Here is a 24935-nt window from a genome sequence, read left to right as displayed (position 1 = left end):
GTTGATTAAAGCTTGGCTTATAGAGCTCTATGAGCACCAAATACTCTGTAATTTATATTCTAGGTAACCTGATGTCAAAGTTTCATCGAAGTGTTAACATCGATTACAAACTTTGTACATTCAGGTAACCAAGGCTATTGAAGCTATTAAACGTATCGATTTCGACAGGTTCACCTTTAATTATCAGCCATTTTAGAATAAGGCAAGTTTAACGTTGTCGTTAATTAACTATGATTCACATGAAATATATATAAAATATCCTATATACTCCTTCCTTCTTCCTGGCATTAATTCCGGCTATTACCAGGGTCTGCCTTCCTACTCAACCTACTCCACTTTGCACGGTCTTTTGCGTCCTCGGTGGTTAGACCATTAGCTCTCGTGTCCTGCATCACGACATCCAACCAGCGCTTCCTTGGGCGTCCGGGAGATCGCGCTCCAGGAACTGGTATAGCAAGGCACTTGTATCCGACATAGTTCTTAGGCCGGCGCGTAACGTGGCCAAACCATCTCAGGCGACGCTCTTGGAGCTTATCCGCTACGTCACGGACCCCAAGACTGCCTCGAATGAATTCGTTGCACATGCGGTCAGACCGCGTTACGCCGCACATCCACCTCAGCATCTTCATTTCCGTGACGTGAAGCTCCTGAGTATGCCGAGATAGCGCTGGCCAACATTCAATGCCGTATAAAAGAACCGGTCGGAAAATATCCTATATACTATATAGTGCAAAATTAAAACTGTTAATTTACATCATATTCTATGTTCCTACATATTTCTGATTATTTTTATTATAGTCCAGCTTTGCAAACAACGATATTTACAAAGCAATTACACCTAATTCTTCCCCGTAAATTGGGTGAACCCAAAGTGTTTTGTCTGGCATCCTAATATTACATGTCTAGTTCCCGTAGCAGATAAAGAACGAAATGATGCTCATTATTTATATTTGGCCAAGATGTCTTTTCCTTTCTTTAGAAAATTCATCTGTAAAAGTAAACGGTATTTTACTTTAAGCTATTTTGGCAACATAAAAGAGACGTGATAGATTATATAGGAAAACTTGGCTATTGTTGTTAACTAAATTGTATCCTCATTCCGTCTGATAACATATTTAATTGGTTTTGTTCTATGAAAGGTAACACCTATTTGCTTGTTTTCTTAAATAATTTATTAGATATTGTATTTCTATTTTGATGTGCTAATATTGATAATTTTATTTTATACATATAGGCGAAACTTCGCAAAATGGTAGACGAACAAGTGTCGGTAGGCAATAGAGTTGAGGCGGATGCGGAACCTGAACCAGCTGACCCTCTCATCACTCCAGCGTGTTCTGCACTTGATAGATCCGACGACCCGCGCCCAATACCGCCCGAACGACGTCTTCTCATCAGCACTCTTGACAAACCACGCAACGGGCCGCTTAATGGCGACAAAGAGACTACGTTGAATAGATCAACACGCCTCTCAGTTAAAAACGGGAAGGATAATCCTTTTATAGGTTTGTACTTATTTTGGACAAAGTATTTTCTTTTCTAAAGTGTGATATATTGTATGTGAACAATAGCTTTAAGAAATACAGATTTTTAGAAGTACTTCAATCTTAATTTTAAAATAAGTTTGAAAATATTACTTTATAAATACTACATCACTTTTATTTTTATGAAAATATATAATGTGCGATGTAACTCAATTCTTGTATTTTCACATAAATATAAATGGTATCTACATTCAAAATAAAACATCTAATTGTTAAATAAAAATTATATATTAAAAATTAATCAATTGTTGCAGTGTCATCTCCAGATGACGATAACAAGGAAAACCAGGCCAACGGTAAATTAGATTCGCCAGTGAAATGGTCCACACAGAATGGCAGCGATAGCGGAACGTACGCTGAGATAACGGCAGGAAATAGTGCAAGTGATAGGAACGTCCTAGATCCAGCAGATAGTTCGGAGGAAGAAGTTCCATTACCTGATGCTACTTCGCCCGGCAGGAGTAGCGATGGACCAGAGCCCAGAGCTGACATCACTGCCACATTAGATGGAGGTAATATTAACGTACCATTGGTTATTTTGATATTTAGTTCTAAGAAAATGGACAACAATAAAATTGAATAATAAATTTACGCTGTATTTCGCATATGGCAGGATAGGCAGAGGAAACCTAGTCCTAAGAAGTGTCTTAACGGAGTAAATTCTCCACTTTCCACCGAGTTTTCAAGACATACCATACTGAGTGGCGGAGCATACAAACAGAAAGTGTAAGAGCGACAAAATGAAATTGAATTACGTAATTCATACCCCGGCTGCGAACTGAACCTACAATTATCACGTTTACAATAACACACTGTGCTACTGCCCTACGGCCTCAACAATACAATTTTTTATATAACTACATATATAATTTGTGAGATTATCTTAGATCCCTAAAATGGGCAAAAACCGAAAAAAAACAGTTTCCTGTCCCCTGCCAATAATAACAAAAGATATCTGAAAGCTAAAACTGGTACAAAATATATAATTTGTAGCTTAAGAAAAATAAACTTTAAAAAGATTTCATAATGCATTACGTACTCGTACGTGTATAACATGTTTTTCTTTTTAAGTGAAAAATCTCGGACACGCGCCCTTTCCATTATCCTGTCACTTAGAGAAAGGTCCTTGAAAATCGAATTAAATGATGAACATAGAACGAACATTTTCTTCTAAAATACTGTCTTGTTTTACTTTAGTGTATAATGCGGAAGATAATAGTTGGTAGCTAGTCAGGGCCGGTGTTTGTTTTCCTGATGAAGTAAGTTTGGAGTTAGTTAGAAATTCTTCAACGCTCTCGCTACAAGCTGTTATGAGTGGCGTTGTATGAAACTAGGGTTTAACTTAGACAAACAACCTTATAAAACTCTCGTACATATTGTTGCAGGACGTGTTTGGATTATAGCTTCATTAGGGGTTTTTGTGTGGGTTTTGTATGTAATAGGTGAAGATTTCTATTTATATCCTATACTTGGCTACATAATTTTCTCAGAGAATCGGGCGTAACCATACAAAATAATATTAAAATTTTGTTTTATATTACTTAGTTTAATTTTCAAGTTTGATTTTTTTTAATTAAAAGAATAAGTTCTCATGTTATAAAAATCGTATTTTACCATTATTTTTGAGGATAAGCAAAAAAAACCTATCGGTGAAATATTATTCCTACATTTTTTTTAATTATCTTAACAGATCCAATGCAATCTAATGGGGAATAAACATTTTGAAAATAGCTGTTAGCTATATAGAAAATAAATTTTACGCCTTAAAATGCAGTTTGTTGTTTGCCATAAGATATGTATTTTATCTATATAATCTAAAACTTTCAATGGTTATACAATTTTATATCTTTCTTCTCAAAACAGTATTCACATATTGCCTTAGCGACTATTTCCATTAAAATGAGACACTGCCGTAGGGAATAAGCTCATTTACGATTGCAAAGTAGGAAACTTCGCAAGAAAGAACTTTTCTGTCTGCCCGATGCTGCAATTCGTCATTTAGTTTTCGTTACCTTTTTAATTAGCATCTGATAACTAAAACTTTTTACAGTTTGCAGTAAGTTTCTTTTAGAGAAAATAGGAAAATAGGAATCTTATAATTATATAAGAAACCAGTCATTTGGTTATGAACATTTCAGTTTTAATTACGATTTTTTGTTTAACAATTTTAAACATTTTTGTATCGTAGATGGTGTGTATTTTATGTAATGATGACGTCTGTGGGCTCATAATCAATCAAAAAATATCTTTAGAATAAAAAAATATAATTTTAAAAACCCTGACACAAAAAGCTCTAAAAAGGAACATGGTACGAAATATATAATCAACTAGACCAGTAGAAGTTGCTTTCATCCTTTCATGACATAGAAGAGAGCTGGAATATTTATCTTGTATAGGTAATAAAATTGGTTCATCTATTTGGGAGCTACGATGCCACTGACAGGCATACAAATATACTTATGTCATACATGTACTTATAACTGCCTATTTACATAGTTCGTAAAAAAATGAAAGGATTATCTTCTTATCTATTTAAGTATAGGGCGGTGCCCACTATTTTCAGTACTCTAGTACATTTACAGTAGGCAGAAGAATAACTTTCTTTTTATACACAAAAACGATAAACTTTTCAATTTAAAAATAACAAGAAAAATAGTGTACAGATTTTTAGAGATACGAAAAAATCGCTTTCCAGCGTCAATATGTATGTCGTAATAGAGACAATAACAACAAAATAGAGAAATAGAGACAATATCAACACAAAAGCATTACAACCTTCTATATCTAAAAAATATATTTAAAAATCTATCTTTACTAATTATACTTATTAATTATGGGCTGTTTTAAGAGCGTACCTACATTGCAGTTCGTTACTGAAAGTAGGTCAGCGCCGTCACCCAAAAACTTAATTGATTTATTGTTGTTAGCTGCAAAGTTTGCTCATCATATTATTAGAGTTTACTGTTATTACACTAAATTGTTTATATACTACTTTAGTTATGTTGGCGTATTAGATAACTTAGATAAATAAAACTAAATATACCCTTGTGACTTTCATACCAGTTTACTGTAAATTATATAACAAGTATAATTAGTTATTACTATACAGTTAAGTTTAATATCATACTTTGTATCCTGGTATCTAATATTTAAGCTTATAAGAAATTTATAAAAAAATAAATGATATGGTTAGTGATTAGTAGTTAGGAAAGAATAATAAAAAAAATATTTAATCCAATATGTGAAAAAATAAAATTTTTAATTTTTGTTCAGTCTTTCTAAGTGCGTTTAGTTCCCCTACTCTGCCACAATACCTCCAGAACTCGGCGGAAAGTGGGAAGCAGAGCGAGGCTTTCTGCCTAACCTGCTACATGCGGGATACAGTGTAAAGCTGAATAAAAATGCATATCAAAAATTATATATAAACAAATAATAGAGGCCATCGTGGCACAGGTGAGATTGTAACGCGATGGTTGTGGGTTCGATAACCAGTCGAGGAAGTGAAATATTTATTTACGTTTATATTTCCATTTCTTCGCTCTTGTGTGGAGGCAAAGGGTGGCGTTGAGTTCTGCCACTCAACACGCAACGCCTCAAGAATTTGGCAGAAAGTAGGGAAGGGAGTGTCTTAACATTGAGTTTCCTCTGCCTACCCTGCTGTGTGCGGGATACAGCGTGAAGCTGAAAAAGAAAAATAATATAAACGGTCAAGCATAAAAATCTTAATAAACGCCTAAAGCTTCCAAAGTAAACGTAAAGATTTTTATTAAAACTCAAGAAAAACCAAATTAACTCGCTTCAGCTTTCAATTTGTATTCATTCGAAGAACATTTATCCCTTTAATATTACATCTGTTGCTAACAAGGGGACTCGGTGCTACAATTATGGAGTCATAATAATCTCGTAAGAGAATTGATCGGCAAAGTCAGTACTTGACCCGCTGCAATAAAAAAAAAAAACAGTCGAATTGATAACCTCCTTCTTTTTGAAGTCGGTTAAAACAGGGTGCATACACACCTGCGTCCCTGACGCATGGTAAAACGAATAATCGATTCGTCTGGACGTAGCTTCGTGACTGGGATACCTTTTATATTGCAATGTTTATGGCTTATTATTATTTTAGTATAATTTTGTAGTTATACGAGGCCGTTGTGACGCAGGGGAACTAACATGCGATTGTTAACACGACGGTTGTGGGTTCAATCTTATTGGTAGGAAAAAAAAATGCAATATGAGACATCTTATTTTATTTATTTTTGTATCATGAATTCTATGTGAAATATGAAAAAGATAAATTATATATATTATTTTGCTATTTGAGTGTTGATTCTAATATTTAATTACATAAACATAAAAAAACAGGTGCCGGATCTCCAGGCGGGCGCTCAGACAGATCTCGTCAGGAAGAGGTGCCCGCGTCCCCGGGGATGCTAACCGCCGCGCAGCTCGCTCGTCGTCTGCGTCTTGAAAATGAACGTCTGCAGGTTGCCTTTTAATTTGTTTTCCCGTTTTTTCCAGGGCAAAACTTCAAAGGAAAATTCTGTCTTTCATTAAACATTTTTGTATGATTAGACTGTAAAGAAAAATTTTATAACTTATTTTCTCTGTTGCTATATTTTAATATTCACAAACAGAAAAATATTTTATACTTTTACTATATATTAAATAATAATATATTAAATAAAATGGACAAAAACAAGTAGGTACAACACTATTCACTGGAATTATACCAAATTAACCGAGCCTATCTAATCTATAGTACCTATGTACAAACACGGTAAAGTCAATATTACGTTCGCGTGACTTCCTCTAATTTGTTTCTATATAGCTGGCAATATTGGGAGAAGCGGAGTTTATAAATCGATAGCGATTAATCCTTGATGCAGGCGGAGCTGACGCGAGTACGGCGCTTACTGGTGGCGGCTGCGGAGCGGGGCGAGGCGGGGAACGTGTTGATTGAGAGGGCCCAGGGGGACTCTGAAGAGGGGCCTTCTCTAGATCCTCAGCAGCTGGAGAAGGAGCTGTTGCTAGCCAGAGAAGCTGTTAACTGTAGGTTTTTTTCATATTATATTAGAATTTCATTAATAAAATAACACAACTTAATTGTAAGTATTTACATAATTACAGATTTTTATGTTCATCACAAACATTTACCAACGTCTACGTTAATCAAGCCCAACGAATTTGAGATATATTAAATCAGCTCACAAAGTGACCTATTTTCTTTAATATTTTCTTGAAACATTGTAGTGAAGATAAAATATTATATTTTCATCCACGCTGCGCTACCAAGCCAAATCCAGTGTAATACCGCGAACTAAGATAGGCAATTTGTTAAAGCCTCCGTTCATGATTGGAAAAAGAAGTAGGATACCGACAGTTTGATAAACTAAAGTCATAATGTTTGGCAAAGTATCTTGTTGGAAGCGTACTCGTAGGAGCAAATTAGTTTACTAGTCACGTTAGCTCGAGGGTTGATCTTCGACTTTTATCGACGTTTACTTTCAACGAAATAGACATTGGTTGTAGTAAGTGCCTTAATCTAGATAAATGATTTTTATAGAGATAAAAGAAAGTAAAATTAAAATCAAATTAAATTAAATCACTTTCACGCTGTATCCAGCACACAGCAGGCTAGGCTGAGGGAACCTTGTGTTAAGACACTCCGTTTCCCACTTTCTGCTGAATTCTGGAGGCATTGCGTGTTGAGTAGCAGAAGTCAACGCCGCGCTTTGCCTCGACACCAGAGCTAAGAAATGGAAATATAAACGTAAATAAATATTTCACTTTCTCCAGTGGGAATCTAACCCACAACCGTCACGTTGCAGTCACGCCATTGTGCCGTTGCGTCACCACGGCCTCGATAGAGATTGACATTAAATATGAAGTCTAATGCATTTATACATCATATTTATTTATATTTCCATCTAAAGCTAAACAATAATAAAACTGAAAATACGATTTAAGAAAAGTAAATAGTAAAAACGCTCTCAGCAATTTCATTTAACGTTGGAATGTTCGACATAAAACAGTCGTTATTATACCTGAAAGCTTAAAACAAAGTACCGGTGTAGCAATAAAAATGATTGTTTGCCATCCAATACGTCAAAATGGTGTACCCTATGTGTCGAATGAAACACATATCAATGTTAATAGTTTTAGACCGTATCAGTAATAATATACTATTCGGAAAGATATCAATCTTATATCTTTTATTAGGTCTAATTGATCATAAAATTTCTTTATTTGTGTCATGTTAATAACATAATAGTGAGACTGTAAGCGCGACTGATTGTGGGTTCGATCCCCACTTGCGTAAATTAAATATTTATTTACATTTATATTTTCATTTCTTCGCTCTGATGTCGAGACATAGCGTGGCATTAAGTTTCGCCACTCAACAGTCAATGCCTCCAACGGAAAAAGGGGAACGGAGTGTCTTAACACCAGGTTCCCTCTGCCTATACTGCTAGTTGCGAGATATAGTGTAAAGCTGAAGAAAAAAACAAATAGATGGAAATAACTAAGAAGAAAACGTATTTTTTTCCAATTTCTACTATTTTAAAAATATTAATCATAGCGTTTACTGATCTTTGATAACGGAAAACTAAGTTTAGCAGCAAAATTAGGAGAACTATGTAAATTAATAATAGAGATCCTGTTATAGTCCCGTTAATGGCCCTTACGATATGAACTGTTGAACAGATGTGCAATAGAAAATTTAAGCAGGAACCAATAACCATCAGAAAAGCCTCCCGTTTCATCTGAAAATCGGGTCGGATGTCCGTACGGATGCATTATATTAGCACAATAGGGTAAAACGACAGACGTCGAGTCATTTGATGCGCCCAATGAAGCAACGATCAAAGGACGCTTATCAGCGTATAAGCTTCCTAATCGCTAAAGGCCATTGTTCTTTACAATTGTAATTTTGTATTGACGTGTTAGTAGCTTGTGTGGACATAAAGGTGTGATGATAAATTATAGTAAAATTATATTTTGTAAAGTTGATTATACAATATACAAGTTTACAGTATATTTGGGTATTAGGTATATATGTATACTAGCGGCCCACACGCGGCTTCGCCCGCTCAAATTCAATGTTATATCTAAATTAAAACCTAACATAAATTGTAGTCGATGTGTAATTCTGACGTATAAGCTATATTACTGTAAAGATTCATCCCAATCCGTTTATGATTTTACGCGTCTATTATACGTTAGTATATTTTATTTATAATACGTTAGTATATTTTCGGATTATATATGTATGTAAAAATAAATATTTCTATATCTAAAGTAAGTCGACAAATGTTCATAATACAAAACAAATTTGCCGAAAAGAAAATATACGGGAATATATAAGTGGGATTTTCCCTAAAGAGTCTTTCGTTGTACCGAAATAGTAGAAGAAAATGAATAAAACACCTCAGCGCCGAAGCAAGTATAAAACTAACAGTACCTTTTATTGCAGCTTTGAAAGCCGACAAGAAACGACTCAAAGCCGAGAAATTTGATTTGCTGAATCAAATGAAGCAACTGTACGCGACTCTCGAGGACAAAGAGAAGGAGCTCAGGGACTTCATTAGAAATTATGAACAGGTACTTAAACAACGACTACGCACACATGTTGTAACATGTTATAGTACACCTTATTATAAAAAAATACTTGTTAATTGTTCCTTTCAACTATATAACGAAGTTACCCCGTTTTAATAACTATATTTTAACTATGAGTTTTTAGTTTATATAATAAACTGAAAGTTAGCGTTATGCATATAAAATAAATCTAATTTATTTTTAAGTGTCATGTCATTTTTAAGTGTATAACGCACACAGTAGGGTAGGCAGAGAGGATTTAGTGTAACGTCACTCCGTACTCCATTTTCCGCTGAATTCTGAAGGCATTGATTTTCGGAACTCTACACCGCGCTTTTCCTCGACACCAGAGAGAAAATAAAAATATTAAATATTTCATTTCCTCGCATGGGTATCGAATCTGTTGTGAATCCTGCCACACTTTGCACGCCTGCACCACGACCTCCATCTAATTATTAGCTTCAATAAAACAATACAATTTTAATTGAAAATATTGATTATATGCAAAACTTATCTATATGAATAGCGCTTGAAATATATTTATTTAATTTTAACAATAGAAATACTATTGTTTGTTTCACATTCCACTATAAATTAATGGAATTTCGGTTTACCCAATGCTCATTGCACGTTCAATAGATTATAGAAGTTTTATTTTATAATATTTTGCAGTTTGCTATAAAATTATATATTTAAAGATATCATTTTAGGACTGTATCAAAGTTTGATATTTCAGCCACTATCTATAACTATAATTACGTAGATAAATTAAATATAAAAGTATGTCAGCTTCACGCTGTATCCCGCACACAGCAGGATAGGCAGAGGGAACCTAGTATTAAGATACTCCGTTCCCCACTTTCTGTCGAATTCTGGTGGCATTGCGTGTTAAGTGGTGGAACTTAACGCCGCACTTTGCCTCGACACCAGAGCGAAGAAAATGAAAATATAAATTTAAATAAATATTTCATCTCCTCGAGTGGGAATCGAACCCATAACCATTCGGTTTTACAGTCACACTTTGTGGCCTTGCGTCGCAACTGGCCTCAATATAATAGTTATAGTTCAAAATCAGTAAAACAAATTCAATATATTACATTCAAAATGTATAAAAACATTAATTTCAAACTAAATTCAAATTTTATTTACGTATTAAAAAGCACAATACATTTACACAGATGCGCTCTCGGAGTGGCGCCTCGTCCGCGCTAGGAGCCGAGCGCGCTGAGCGAGAACGCGAACGGGCGGCGCTCTTGCGGCACGCCCGCGACGAGGCGGAGCGCTCTCTCCAGCTGGCAGCAGCTTTAAGCGCCAGAGACACACAGCTGAGACACGCCAGGGAACAACTGTTCGAAGTAAGCACTGTAAAATGGAAATTTTAGTCTATAATTTTAACTATGAATGCCATTTTTTATGTTATAATGATCACGAACTTACAGAGTATTTCACTAGCAGAGGAAACGACCGTTGTTTGAAGTAAATATTGTAAAATGAAAGGCTAAGTTTAAAAGTTAAAGTTTCAAACGTTATATCAAGTTAAATGGACTAAGTATGCACACCTGCCGCTTATGATTCTTAATATAAACCGCCTTATTTTACGTTGGTTTTCTTATAATACACTTTTCGTTATTGTGAACGAGTCTACATGTTTACATATATTTGTGTCTAGAAAGTTGTAAAAGTTTTGCACAAAATCTATCAATTTTCGAACGAAACAATACGATATATACGAAACGTATTCTTAAACTTCGTGAACGACAGTTTAAAGCTTGAATTGATTAACGCCATTCTACACCTAAGTAATATTAGTATAAGTATACAAACTTTAACGTGCTATTCTTTAGACATACTCGTATGTATCTAGGTATCTAAAAATTGGAAGTTATATACATTCAAATTGTCCATATGCTCATAAGCGTCCGAACAGAACTCAGAAAGATTAACACTGAGAAAGTCTTAATTCTTGTATGAACTACTTAAAATAATTATAGATACATATATAATATATTCACATATATATCTTATTATGATATATTATATATGTACAGGTAAATAATTAAGGCTAATGCCCTAATTACATTTTTTTAATGACAATTAGCCAGTCAATAGTTATCTATCTAATCTCTTAATGAATCTAGGGTATTTTTATAAGACTATAACAGATTAATACACGTCAATGATATTAGTAATTCCCAGGAATAGAAATTTAAGTAATATAATTGTACATATATTGTTATTAGAACTACGGCACTCTATTCTGGTATCGAGGAAAACACGGCGTTGAGTACAAGCAATGCCTCCAGAGTTCTGCGAAAAATGGAAAAGGGAGTGTCTTAACACTAGGTTCCCAGGTTCCCTCAGCTTGTGCTCAGTGATAAAAAGAGTTTATGATAAAATCTTTGAAATATGTGAATCTTATCAAATCTGTTGTACATTTTGTCATATTTATGTGAAAGCAAATATTGTTGCATTATTCCGTATGTTGTATTCCATCACAACAACATGTATTGTCGCAGAGCTGTGGAACGTTCCTTACAATGTTATTTTCAACTGAGATATTTCTCTTTTGTCGAAATATTTCTTTATAAAATATATGACACTTTCGAACATAGCGACTTTATAGAGATAGGTACAGAGATTTGTGGTTTATATGTTACGGTTAAATTAATCTACTTTATGTCACATACTATTTACAGCAGTTACCGTTTGTATCTCTGTTTTTTTACCAATCATTTGAATACAAAAATATATATATATAATAAAACACAGACTTTTTCCGTAATTTTTTATTAGAATTTGTAAACAATTTAATTTTTAAGACGCAAAATTCTTAAAAACATCATAAAAGAATTCCTCTGGCCTTTACGCTTTAAAAGTAATTACTAAAATGTGAATATATATTTTTTATATAATATACAAGTAATTTTATATAGTCAAGATTCTATTTAAAACTTAAGCTTTATATAAATAAAAATACAAAATATTTCATAGAATATATTGAACAGGGTAACTGACCACCTATATATAGCGAGGTGCTCGTATCTGATGAACTTATGAATGAGCAAACAGCTGGCGATGCGGTCCATCTATCAAAGCACACGTTTCATATTTTAGTACGTACTGCATATTGGCTTTATCTCTATCTCAAATAGAAACATGAGTTAAACGCTCGCTTGCAGAGAATCAGAAGCTCGTCCGCTTGAACTACGAATATTTATTTAATATTATTTATATTAAGTGTTTTTTCCGCTTCCGGTTGTCAAACTGTAAACATTGCCGAGTACTCCGTCCGTCCAAAATAATAGTGAAACACTGGTTTATCGTCACTTTCCTGAGAACTGCCGCAGTAAAATAGACCAATACATTGAATTTGTAACCTTGGTGAACAAAAACATTGAAAATATAAAGAAGAAACAAAAAAATTATCATCGTATATAGTGTGCGGTTGTGAGGTTATACGATTAGACATTGACATTAGAAGAGTCATCCATATTTAAGTTTACGACATAAGCCTGTGTTGCCACTGCTCAAAAAAAAAAAAAAAGCATAGATAAAATACATAATAACAAAAAAAAAAAAAATAGAAGATTATTAATAATATTAGAAATAAGAATTAAACATGGAGGGGCAATTTAAAATTCTTTTCGAGCAAATGAAGGTAGAAATGGACAAACAAACAAAATCTATATACGAAAAAATTTGAACCATTACTCAAAGATAATAAAATCATGAAAGATAAAATCGAAATTTTGGAAAAGAAGATAGAATATTTAGAAAAAGAAAAGAAAAAGAACAACATTTTATTTTTTGGTTTAGAAGAAAAGGAGCATTCCTCATCAGAACTATTTCAAGAAGTGCAAAAAGTTTTCAAAACAGATTTAAAAATCATCCTGGACGCTCGGGATGTATCAAAAATTTTGCGCATCGGTCCTAGCAAGCAAAACAAAATACGACCTGTTTTAATTACCTTTGCAAATACCTGGAGACGAACTGAGATACTGAAATTGAAAAAGAGCCTAAAGAACGTATATGTTACTGAAGACTATCCAAAGGAGGTTTTAGAAAAAAGAAGAGAATTGCAACCGAAATTAATAGAGGAACGCGCAAAAGGAAACATTGCGTATTTAAAATATGACCAACTGGTAGTAAAAGAAGGTAACCTTAATAAAGAAAAAAGAAAGAGAGATCAATCAATTTCACCAGAAAATCAGAACAAGGCCAAGAAATTAACGAGCCAAACTTCGGTAATAAAAGGAACCAGAAGAAATGCCTTCGATTTGATGAGATCAAATTCACTTTGTAACTTAACAAACCAAACTAAATAGCAACTAGATATTAGCAACCAGAAGCAGGACGTCCTCAACCCGGTTGGTCCCCGTGAGGATGTAAGACCGCTACCCCCTAATAATACATCCTTATGCCAAAGAACTCAAAACATAAATACCAAAATATACCTGGCAACATTAAACGTTAGAACGCTAATGACAGACTATAGACTACAGGAATTGGAAAAGGCAATAAGTCATATAAAATGGGATGTCATTGGTCTTTGTGAAGTAAGAAGAATAGGAGAGGAGATAAGAGAATACAACGAATATATCTTTTACTTTTACGGTGTCAAACAAGGAACACATGGAATGGGATTTTTAGTAAAACAGTATCTAAAAGATAAAATAATTGGCTTCCAAGGAATATCACATAGAATTGCAGTCTTTAACATACAGTTACCAAAATTTATCCAACCGTCTACGATCATCCAGGTACATGCACCGTGCGAACAGGATACAAAAGAAGCAAAAGATATTTTCTACAAGGATTTGACAGATTTGATACAAACGAATAACAAAAAAAATATCATGACGGGAGACTTTAATGCCAAGGTAGGAGGTAAATGAAACAAAGATGAATTTATGTTGGGAGATTTTACTAGTGGCGACAGAAATGATAATGGACGTAGACTTATAGACTTCTGTTTTGCCAATAACCTAAAAATAATGAATAGTTTTTTCAAAAAAAGAAATTCGCGAAAGTGGACATGGATGTCTCCTAATAATAAAGATAAAAACGAAATTGATTATATACTTACAAACGAACACCAATTATTTTGTGACGTAGGTGTATTAAATAAGTTAAATTTCAATACAGATCATAGAATGTTAAGAGGAGCTATACAATACACGAAACGCAAATCAAGAAAACATATTATCTCAACAAATAAACATAAAACGACCTATACCACAAGATGTCCTTAACAACCTAAACAACACATTAAACAACTTTGAAGAAAAGGAAACACTACAAGAACAGTATGACTTCCTGGAGAAAGAGTTAAAAAATCTAAATAAAGTGAATCTTAAAACAGACAACAAAAACACTTTAGGTGAAGAAACGCTTACTTTAATGGGAGAAAGAAGAATAATGCTAGAAAATAGGAAAGAGAACCATCATAATATTGCAAACATTAGTAAAAAGATTTATATATCAATTAAGAAACACAAAAAAAAAAGAGAGATTGAATATATTAAGAAAACACATTGAGAAAACAGGAGGAATTAAGAAAGCTTTAAACCAATTAAGAGAATACACACAATGGATACCTAACATGAAAACTAAAAATAAAAACAAGTCTAATTTATTGACAGGAAATAGATTATCAATAGCTAAAGTGGCAACTGAATTTTACAAAAAATTATACACACAAAAGGAACAGAACATAATAGAAGAAATAATGAAAGATACTAACTAGGAAGTAATACCATACATATTAGAGTCAGAAACTATAAAAGCCATAAATACACAAAAAAGTGGAAAAGTACCTGGGGAAGATAAAATTTCAAATGAGTTATTAAAAGGGTCTATCTCTGTAATATCTAAACATATGACACATTTATTTAATAGAATATTAATCACTGAAGAAATTCCAATCCAATGGACAAAATCCACCATAACTCTAATACATAAAAAAGGAGATAAAAACGAAATTAATAATTACAGACCTATAAGTTTAATGTCTAATATTTACAAAATTTTTTCTAAAATAGTACTAGGTCGAATTACAAAACAACTTGAAGAAAACCAACCAAAAGAACAAGCGGGATTTCGAGCGGATTATTCTACCATCGACCACATACATGTAGCGAAACAAATAATAGAAAAGCTTAATGAATATGGGCAACAGTACTACATGGCATTCGTCGATTACAATAAGGCTTTCGACTCCCTATGTCATAACTATTTATGGGAAACACTAAAGAATCAAGGCATACACGGAAAATATGTAAGAATTTTAAAAGAAATTTATAAAAATACTACAGCAAAGGTACAACTAGAACAACCGGGAGAGGAATTTAGTGTCCAACGAGGTGTTAGACAAGGCGATCCACTCTCGCCAAAACTTTTTATTGCAGTACTGGAAAATATATTCAGGAATTTAGATTGGGATAACTTAGGGTTGAATATAAACGGAGTAAAACTAAATCACCTAAGATTCGCCGATGACATTGTCATATTTGCTAAAGAATCTAGTTCATTGCAAACTATGCTACAACAGCTAAACAATGAAAGTAGAAAAGCAGGCCTATCTATGAACCCAACGAAGACCAAATTAATGACAAATACCATAAAGAACAAAATCGAAATAGATCAAGAGGTTATCGAATATGCAGATGAATACATATATTTAGGACAAGTATTATCTATTAGTGATCAATACTCAAAAGAAATTAATAGAAGAATAAGTAACAGTTGGAAACAGTATTGGTCACTAAAAGAAATATTCAAGAATGAATCGATGCCAATGTCAGTGAAAAGCAAGCTGTACAACACATGTATTCTGCCGTGCCTAACTTATGGATGTCAAACTTGGCCTGCTACAAACAAAAACAATCAGAAACTTATAGTTTGTCAACGGAATATGGAGCGAAGTATGCTGAATATAAGGTTAAAGGATAGATGGACTAGATACTACAAAAATAAGGAAAAGAACTATGGTGAGGGATGTGATACAAAAAATAAAAAAATTGAAGTGGAACTGGTTTGGACACACTATGAGAACGAATAAAAATAAATGGACTAAAGATGTAACAGAATGGTATCCTAGAAACGGAAAGAGGCAAAAAGGTCGTCAAATAAAAAGATGGGAGGACGATCTACCAAAAGGATGGAGGAGGTTAACTGGGAACAGAGGACAGTGGAATAAGATGGGGGAGGCCTATGTCGAGAGACAACCTGATCAAAAAAAAAACAGATTAAGAAGAGATAAGATTGAGAATTAATTACTTTTAAATGTTTAGTTTTAGTTTTTAAATTTTATTATATAGTTAATGGTCAGTGAATAAAGGCTTATTTTATTTTATTTATTTTATTATATTAAGTGTATTTAGAAAAAAAACATAATTAAAAAAATATCATAATTTTAACTTAAATTGTGCTCACACTCGCTATATAATTAGTAAAACCTTAATAATATCTATATATTTAAAAAAATAAAGTTCTAGTCATCCAAGCCTGTATCACAATAAAGAATGTCTCATAATATAATGAAATTGATATAATAAATGCTATGTAAGTACACATGTTTGCCTATTCTCGTATATATACAAATGCCAACAAACCTTACATAAATCACACGCATTTTGTGTAGGCCCCACTAGAGCCCACGTTGTCTCGTTTAAAACAGACAAACGTTGCTCTCGTGGCCGGCGATGTGACGGAGCTTCCCAAAAAATCTATTATACGTCGCGTCGCTTTGGTTTATTGCCAACGTAAATCATTAAATAAATTACTATGCAAATATCTAAAGATAAATTGTTTATTTCTTTTTTTAACGTTTCTCTAATATATTATCTTCTATTAATTTACATATGTATGTAGTAAATTTGTATAAGGCTAAAACATCAAGTTGATATTATTAATTGACACTTTACCCGATTAACAAGATTTTCGTTTCAAAATTCAAAAGAGACCGATTTTTAATACTATACTATTGTACTCATAACTATTTTATACTTAGCAGTATTAGAAAAAGCTTTATAAATATTTTTAGAAATTTATATTTTTCAATTTTCTAATAAGATTATTATTTAACATTTTAACATTTAAAAAAAACAAGAGCTATGACAGGAAAAAAACTATATATTTTACAATTTATTTTGCGTTAACTTGAACGGAGTATAAACTGGTAATAATTTGCATTTTACAAAGTACTGGCGATGTCTGTGAAAACAGTAACATCCTTAATGCTAACCCGACGTTAAATGTAACAACAAATTTCTATTGTGTAGCCAAAGTAGGTTGATAAAACGTTAAGCCGCATTTAGCTTAGCGCAAAAATACATAGCGGTGTCACGCTATGTACTATTTGAATATTTTATCGATATAATTTCGACTTTTAGTTGTAATTGTTTGTTGTTTTATGCAGAAGAATATTAGTATCAAATTTGACTAATAAAAAAAGAAAGGTTTTAATAATGGCATTTTAAAAAGAATAACTCAAAATTGATGATGTAGGTGGCCCTACGAAGGCCGCAAGGGTACGACTGTAAACATGATGGTTGTCAGGTCGATTCTAACCCGGGGGAATGAAATATTTAATATTTTTATTTCCTCGCACACGCAATAACTCGAGAATTAGACGGCGGAAAATGGGAAACAGAAGTATCTTATTAGGAAAAAAGGTTTTTAAGACAAGCACAAGGGCTCTTAGTACCTAATATGAATTATCCACTTATTTTCAATTTAATATTTATTTCTAGAGAAATTTGCACCTTTGAACCATCGTGTACGATGTAACCCAGTCTAATAATAAACCACATAATAACCCAATTAATTACTCTTCAAACATTAATAATGTTATACCTATTTCGAAGTAAAGCAGTATATATTTCGTTTAAGTATTTGAGTATGGAAACAGATATTACGCAAGGGTGTATTTAGCTGAACAGCTAGGAATGCCTGATACCATCTCTGCTATGTAATTGTAGATTGTTAACATTGAATTATTAAGATCGAGGTCAAGCAACTACTAGTGACAGAGACGTACGAACCTGAAAAACACCGAAATAATGTACCCTGAATTGTAATATGAGACCAGTTGTGGCCAGTGGCTTTGGCTAGAGGAAATGAAATATTTAATATTTTTTAAGTGTTATTCCACATTTAAGAACGAGAATTACGTTTAAGAAAACATGTAATAATTCCCCGCTACGTTATTTTTTTTAGGTATATGTTTTCTAAAAAGAACATGTATTTAATATTTTAAGTTCTTCCCTCCGGTATCGCGGCGTGAAGTTCCGTCACTCGAACTTCAGAATTTGGCCGAAAATGTTCGCGGACCACTCTCCGCCTAGTGTTAAGACACTCCACAGTTTCTTAACACTAGGATCCCTCTGCCTTCTCTGCTCTATGCGGGATATAGCGTGAAGCTGAATAAAACATAATATAATATTATTACATTTACTTCTGGTTATGTTAAGCCCATCAAACATTAATACAATGAGTGGTCTTCTGAGACAACCCTTGTCGAGCACGGGAGCCTTACTTCGGGAAATAAGCTAAGTCATGGATAGAATTTCAATGAAACCCAGTTACTATTGCTCTATTTACGTAATATAAGTACTTTTAGAAGTGAAGTACAGTAGTGCAGTGTGTGGCTCTTTAAATATTTACATGTAAAAGTATTCCTATTATACATTGGAGGTTTTATGTAAATAAGCTTCCCGCAAGTTGATATGTTATTTTTGTTATTTATTTATAGAGGCTGAAGGGGCGCAAAGGCACAAGGTTGTAATTGTAACGCGACGGTTGTGAGTTCGATCCCCACTCCAGGAAATGCATTATTATTTCTTAACATTTTCATTTCTTCGCTCTGGCACCAAGGCAAAAGCCCAGCGATGAGTTAAGCCACTCAAAATTTGGCGGAAACTGGGGAACGGAGGGAGTGTTTTAGCACTAGGTTCTCTCTGCTTACCCTGCTGTATGCGGGATCTAGTGTCAAGCTTTATTTTTTATTTATTTATAAAGAAATATTTATATTTATACAAGAATGTATATATTAGTATGTAATGGTGCCACGTGTAAGGTTCGACTGTGCCTATCGATCAGCAACACCCGGTGTTAATTACAATTTCAAATTGCCTCTTTCGGTAAATCGAAGAAAATTAAGAGGAATTGTTTACGTAATTCGATATTGAGGATAATTTGATCGCTTAAAAGTTGGAAACAGCGGTAGACTGTAATTATTTTATCAAATTGTAATCTTTTGTTTTTTTTAATTGTATGGAGACAAAAAATCTTGTATCGAGCCAAAAAACACGTTGAGTTAAGCTACTCAACCCGCAGTGCCTCCAGAATTCGGCGGAAAGTGGGCACCGGAATTACGAAAGTGTCTTAATAGAATTAGAATAGAGTGCATTAACACTAGGTTTAAGGTTCCCTCCGCGTACCCTGCTAAATGCGAGATACAGAAACTAAAAATCGTATATTAGTTAAATGTAGTAACCTATATATGTATATTTAATTTAAATTTATCTAATAGGGAAGCGACGAGGATAGAACATACCGAAGCTTAGTAGTTCGTACTTTCCTAAGTACAGAATATTAAGCTGTTTAACTCAAACTTTAAGTACCATAATTCAAAAAGTAACATAAAATTTATTATTTTATATAGAAAAAATAAATTTTATTTAATAATTTGCGAATAAAATATTGTGTATTCATTATCCAACAATAGCTTTTGTTCTAAGAGTATACCTCGGTGACCGAGCTTTGTGAGCCTTTTGCAATCAAATGTAAATTATAGGCACTTTGTGGGTCGTTGTAATAACACGGTAGGTATATAATAATTGTTCAGAAGGAATATATTTCAGTATTAGTATTTATTCACATTTTTTTATTAAAAGCGACACATTCGCTTTTCACACCACACTTCACAGTTGTCCCAAGATATTTAATATAATATTTTTAAATAACAATATTTATTTTAGGCTCGAAGACAATTACAAGCTGCTGGATGCCTATCAGAGGGCGAGAGCGTCGCTTCACTAGGAATTGGACCACCTATGCTACTTGGGGGACCATCAGGCCTGATCGGCGATAGAGGTAGCTGCAGTGCTGATTCCGGAGTTAGAGGTTACTGTCTCTACATTACGAAATAGAAAGCTTTATTGGCATTCATTCATTTCCCAGGACATTTTATTTTTGACCATTTTTCTATGAGAGACATGTAGATTTTAGACAAATATTTTTATTTTTGGGCTAAAACGTGAAAAAAAATAGACTACATATCTAAATATCAATGTTTATTTATGCCAAATAACAGATCTATCAAAGGTAGAATGTTATGAAAACCATATTAATTTAACAACCCGGTTTGACGAACATACGGACACTGTGATTGCAATTCAGTTCCAGATTTTATGTTAGCTGCTGATAATTGAAATAAGTTTTTATAGAAGAAAGAAATTAATTTTGTATGTTATTTTATAACCTTTTATATTGCGACTGCAGTATAAACTTACTAAATGATCTTTATAAATGTTAATTTTCGTATTCATAATATTTAAACTTTTTCGTTCAAAAATATATCTTCAGAAAGATTAAAAATTATAAAGTTAATCTGTTCATGTATTTAAAATTTTATTTAACCTTTCGTATATGTACAAATATATGTTGTATATCATATAAATATTTTACAATTTTAAAACATTTAATATAAAATTTTATTAATTAAAAGTTAAATAAAAGCTAGTTCAAAATATAATATTTTTGTAATAAAGCCGTGTCAGTGACAGGTAGCAGTGATGGCGGCGCTACGTCGGTGTGCGGTGGGAACCTATCTGACTCAACAGCAGAGGGTATACCGCCGACTCTAGATCCCTACGATACTGACGCCGCTTCGCTCGTGTCCTCCGCCCATCCTATATATCAGCGTAAGTATAAATTATATGTATTTTTTAAATAATATTTGTTATCCAAGAGAGAAAATTATAATATTAAATTATTCGTCCCCGAGAAACCAAACTCACAACCTTTGCATTTACAATCACACTCTGTGCCACTGCGCAACGACGGTCTATTGGATTAATAAAAACAAAAGGGAAGTGTCTAAACATTAGGTTATCTCTGTCTATTGGAACAAAGAATCGAGTGTTATACAAACATGATTTTACATTAAAAAAACCTAAACATCATGAAATATTTCCTGATTGTATTTATAATTTCTATATAATAAATAACTTCCTATATCTTATAAAACAAAGTCGCTTTTTGTGTCTGTCTGAACTTTCTAACTCTTCTTCTTCTAAACCACTCAACGGATTTGGATGCGGTTTTCACCATTAGGTCGAGTATTTCTCAGGGAAGGTTTATATATAGTTTATTATTTGTACATTCTTATGTAAATTAACATAAATACGATAAATGTGTATAAAGTCCTACCCGCTGATACACTTTGGCGCATGCGCTGCTTTAATGGTAAATACTACATGAAAAAAATGTACTGGAGTATTATTCCTCTTAATAAGATCTACAAAAAAGTCCGCGAGAGCATATTTTTATCTTTTAAGGATAACGTGTAGTGATCATATTTCTGTCTAAAAATAGTAATTTCAATATATTTTTTATTGTGAGGGATATTTCTCCATAATGGTATTAATCCTTATCCTTTAAAATACTTTATTAAATTTCTACGTTAAACGAAGATAAAATTTGCTTTTTAAACTATTTCGAAATTGCAAATAGTTTTAGAGAAAAACGCATTTAATTATTGACACATCACGCCGTTCACAAATCAGCTGTATCGAGTCAAGTTTCACTTATCCCTTACTCTCAGCATATAAATAAGTATATTAGTTACGTTGGCCATTTAATGTAGATCAAAACTGTCTTTTCTGTTTTTCATTTTAATAAGTACTTTAGAAGTTGTTACAATATCAAAAAATCCTTGCTGCGAAACGCGCCTCGCGACGTTATGCTTATACAAACGAGTCCGCCGCGCCCGCCTGCCTTACACGCATCGGTGGTTCAGTGGTAGAATGCTCGCCTGCCACGCGGGCAGCCCGGGTTCAATTCCCGGCCGATGCATTCTATTTAATTTTCGTCACAGGCAGCCACGTAGTGCTTGCTTTTCATCAGGGACAGAGTACCCTCTTCAGCATTAACCACAAGCTCGAAAAAAAAAACCCGCCTGCCTTTATAGCAACGAAGATTTAGATGCGTTTGCACGTATTGGATAATTCGAGTTGAATGTATTATTTAATGTCATTTAACTATCTAAAAATAGTAATTTAAATATATTTTAATAAGTACTTGAAAAGATTAGTATCACAGATATAAAATTACGGTACCTACTAAAAAATCCTTGCTGTGTAAAACAATTGGAAAATCGTTATTGAAACTACGAAAATGCGGGTTGCATTAGGGTTTAATTAATTTTCACATTAACTTAAGTGATTTGCAAACATACATTATATGAATAATCCAGTAGTAAAAGCGGGCGAAGCCGCAATAGGGTCGCTAGTTATTGAATAAAACATAAATCTTAAATGTTTTGGAGCTAAGCATTCTATTATCATTCATAATTAATGTTGTGTTCATTTATCAACAATAAATTAATTACAGTACATTTTGCTTACATTTAAAGCTATTTGAATATGTATATAGTAATAAATTAGAACATTTCTACTGAATTGAGGACAGGCGGGCACTAGCGTGTGACTAAAAACGTGACAGGCTTTGGATTCGATTCCCACTCGAGGAAATATTTAATATTTAAAATTCATGTGAAAACGAAAGCAGGGTGTCTAAGCACTACGCTCCTTCTACTTACCCTTCTGCGTCTAGATAGAGCGTGAAATTGAAAATAACATATTCCAAGTTAAATCGTAATTTACCTCCACAAAACGAGCCATTACGTCTGCCTAGTTTTAAAAATAAAAAAGGCTTTTATAAAATGCTCTTCCATTCCATGTTTTCACTGAGCGGAGAAACAATAACAATTTTAATAAATTAAAATCACTATCAGGCGTAAGGCTTGAATTTTAATTTTGTACATTTCACTAAAAGCGAGTTAACAACTCCAGTTTTTAAAGTCATTATATTATGCAAAGTGTTCAATATTGAGAAAATTATATTTATGTGATACTTTTCGTGGTCTCATGAAGTTTTAAACTCGTTATTATAATTAATCCTATAGGAATTCCTTTCGTTATTTTAACCACAATTGCGGTTTAAGTTCAAAGTTAATAAATTACATGAGGTATTTCATAATTAATAATTTCTTTTTTCTATAAAAAAAATATAGGAAATATGAAAAATTCTAAATGAATTTTATTTTATAAAGAAATATCTTTGTAGTCATAATATTTTTCTATTTTATAATTTCTGTATAAAAAAAAACATTGAGGGTAGCTTCTTTGAGTGTCCATAGACTTTGAATTTAAATTTGCGTTAATTAAAAAGGATGTTTCTCATTTATTCTCAATCTTTTATAATAAATGGGTAACATCATCTTCATTTAAAAATATGTTTGCATGTAGAAAATTTTATATTACTTTAGGAATAATTTTTACATAATATCTATATTAAAAAAATAACATTTTATACGCGGCGTTAAGTTCCATCATTTATCACGCCTCCAAAATTTGCCATAAAATGGGAAAAAGAAGTATCAAACAAAAGTAAAAAAAAAAACATTGCACCGTGTGGCACATTTCCTGCTGCTATGTAGCTCGTAGGCCTAATTTAATACGAGTATTACGAATACATAGAACTAACACGAACGAACGAACGAACATCCACATCGATAAACTGTTTTTATATTAATTATATATATATATATACCTTTGTTTGATCTGGGTATAATCTGTTGGATTGCAAATATATCTATTATCCACTGTCCCGTGCTGGCAAGTAAAGATAAGCTCGAACAATGGGTCGCTCGCAACGGCCAGTAAACTGTAGTAGCGTTGCAGTCAGCCAACTTTATTACATTGCAATTGAATACATGTTTATTACAACCACTTTCAATAAACCATGCACTTGTACTTTTAATAAAAAAATACTTAAAAAAAGAAAAAAACCGTTATTTTTTTTATTTTTTATCATATGTTAATTTTGTAAATTAAAGAATCGTCGTAGTACAGTTGAGAATGTGGGATTTTTTTTTAATTTCACTGTGCATATATCGTGCTAGTGAGGCGCAGGAGCACAAAGTGTGACTCTAAAGGCGACAGATTTTGGTTTCGATTCCCACTCTGGTGCCAAGGGAAAGCGCAGCGTTGAGTTCCACCACGCAATGCCACCAGAATATGTCAGAAAATGGGGAACGGAGTGTTTTAACACCAGGTTAGAGAACCTGGTGTTAAAACACTCCGAATGGAATGAGAATGGAACTCTCATTTTTTTAGTAGGTATAGAGATACCTACCCCACTGTGTGCGGGATAAAGCGTGACTCTAAAAAATTAAATTATATCACTATGATAGTTATTACTAAAATTATTTTCCAAAAATATATTCAAAAGCACTAAACAAGGAAAAGTTCATCTACCAATGAACAATATTAAGTAAACAGTGGAATAGTTTATTATTTTTAATCTACATAATATTGAAGATGCAATTTCTTATATATTTTAATCATAAATGAATGATTTATTGTCAACAGTGAGCACTCCTCGCGACTGCAGTCCAACGCTATCACCGCACAACAGCGCTTCATCATTCACTCGCTCTATAGATGCTGGATCCTTATCGAGGTTAGTAATATTATAAGCATTATACTAAAAACCAAAGTTTGG

The 24935-nt window shown here is 33.1% G+C and overlaps 2 protein-coding genes across 15 annotated transcripts in view; both read left to right on the top strand.

Annotated features, from left to right (window-relative positions):
* Liprin-gamma (liprin protein kazrin) overlaps nucleotides 1-24935 on the top strand; it is a 42363-nt gene that overhangs the window by 686 nt on the left and 16742 nt on the right. For 6 of the 14 annotated variants that reach the window (XR_014878525.1, XR_014878522.1, XM_085193858.1 and 3 more), the window contains exons 2-10: nucleotides 1235-1505; nucleotides 1799-2056; nucleotides 5907-6028; nucleotides 6431-6593; nucleotides 9019-9146; nucleotides 10322-10498; nucleotides 20126-20270; nucleotides 20918-21070; nucleotides 24803-24893. Coding sequence is in view for 9 of the 14 variants with exons in the window: in XM_085193858.1 (XP_085049984.1) it covers nucleotides 1235-1505; nucleotides 1799-2056; nucleotides 5907-6028; nucleotides 6431-6593; nucleotides 9019-9146; nucleotides 10322-10498; nucleotides 20126-20270; nucleotides 20918-21070; nucleotides 24803-24893 (1508 nt within the window). In the remaining 5 variants the exon portion in view is untranslated. The remainder of the gene's footprint in view (nucleotides 1-1234; nucleotides 1506-1798; nucleotides 2057-5906; nucleotides 6029-6430; nucleotides 6594-9018; nucleotides 9147-10321; nucleotides 10499-20125; nucleotides 20271-20917; nucleotides 21071-24802; nucleotides 24894-24935) is intronic. The other 8 variants (XR_014878526.1, XR_014878523.1, XM_085193856.1 and 5 more) reach the window with 5 other exon arrangements.
* On the top strand, nucleotides 12380-13478 carry LOC146533957 (uncharacterized). The gene is made up of 2 exons (XM_085194873.1): nucleotides 12380-12841; nucleotides 13149-13478. The coding sequence occupies exons 1-2, from the start codon at nucleotides 12763-12765 to the stop codon at nucleotides 13466-13468; spliced, it is 399 nt and encodes a 132-aa protein (XP_085050999.1). The 5' UTR covers nucleotides 12380-12762; the 3' UTR covers nucleotides 13469-13478.

Source organism: Heliconius melpomene, chromosome 12 (genome assembly GCF_056956725.1).
Source record: "Heliconius melpomene rosina isolate 202511_hmr_F chromosome 12, ASM5695672v1, whole genome shotgun sequence".
In the NCBI taxonomy this organism is placed as follows: Eukaryota; Metazoa; Arthropoda; class Insecta; order Lepidoptera; family Nymphalidae; genus Heliconius; species Heliconius melpomene.
The sequence above is the reverse complement of the archived record's forward strand: the minus strand, read 5'-3'. Positions and strand labels throughout refer to the sequence as shown.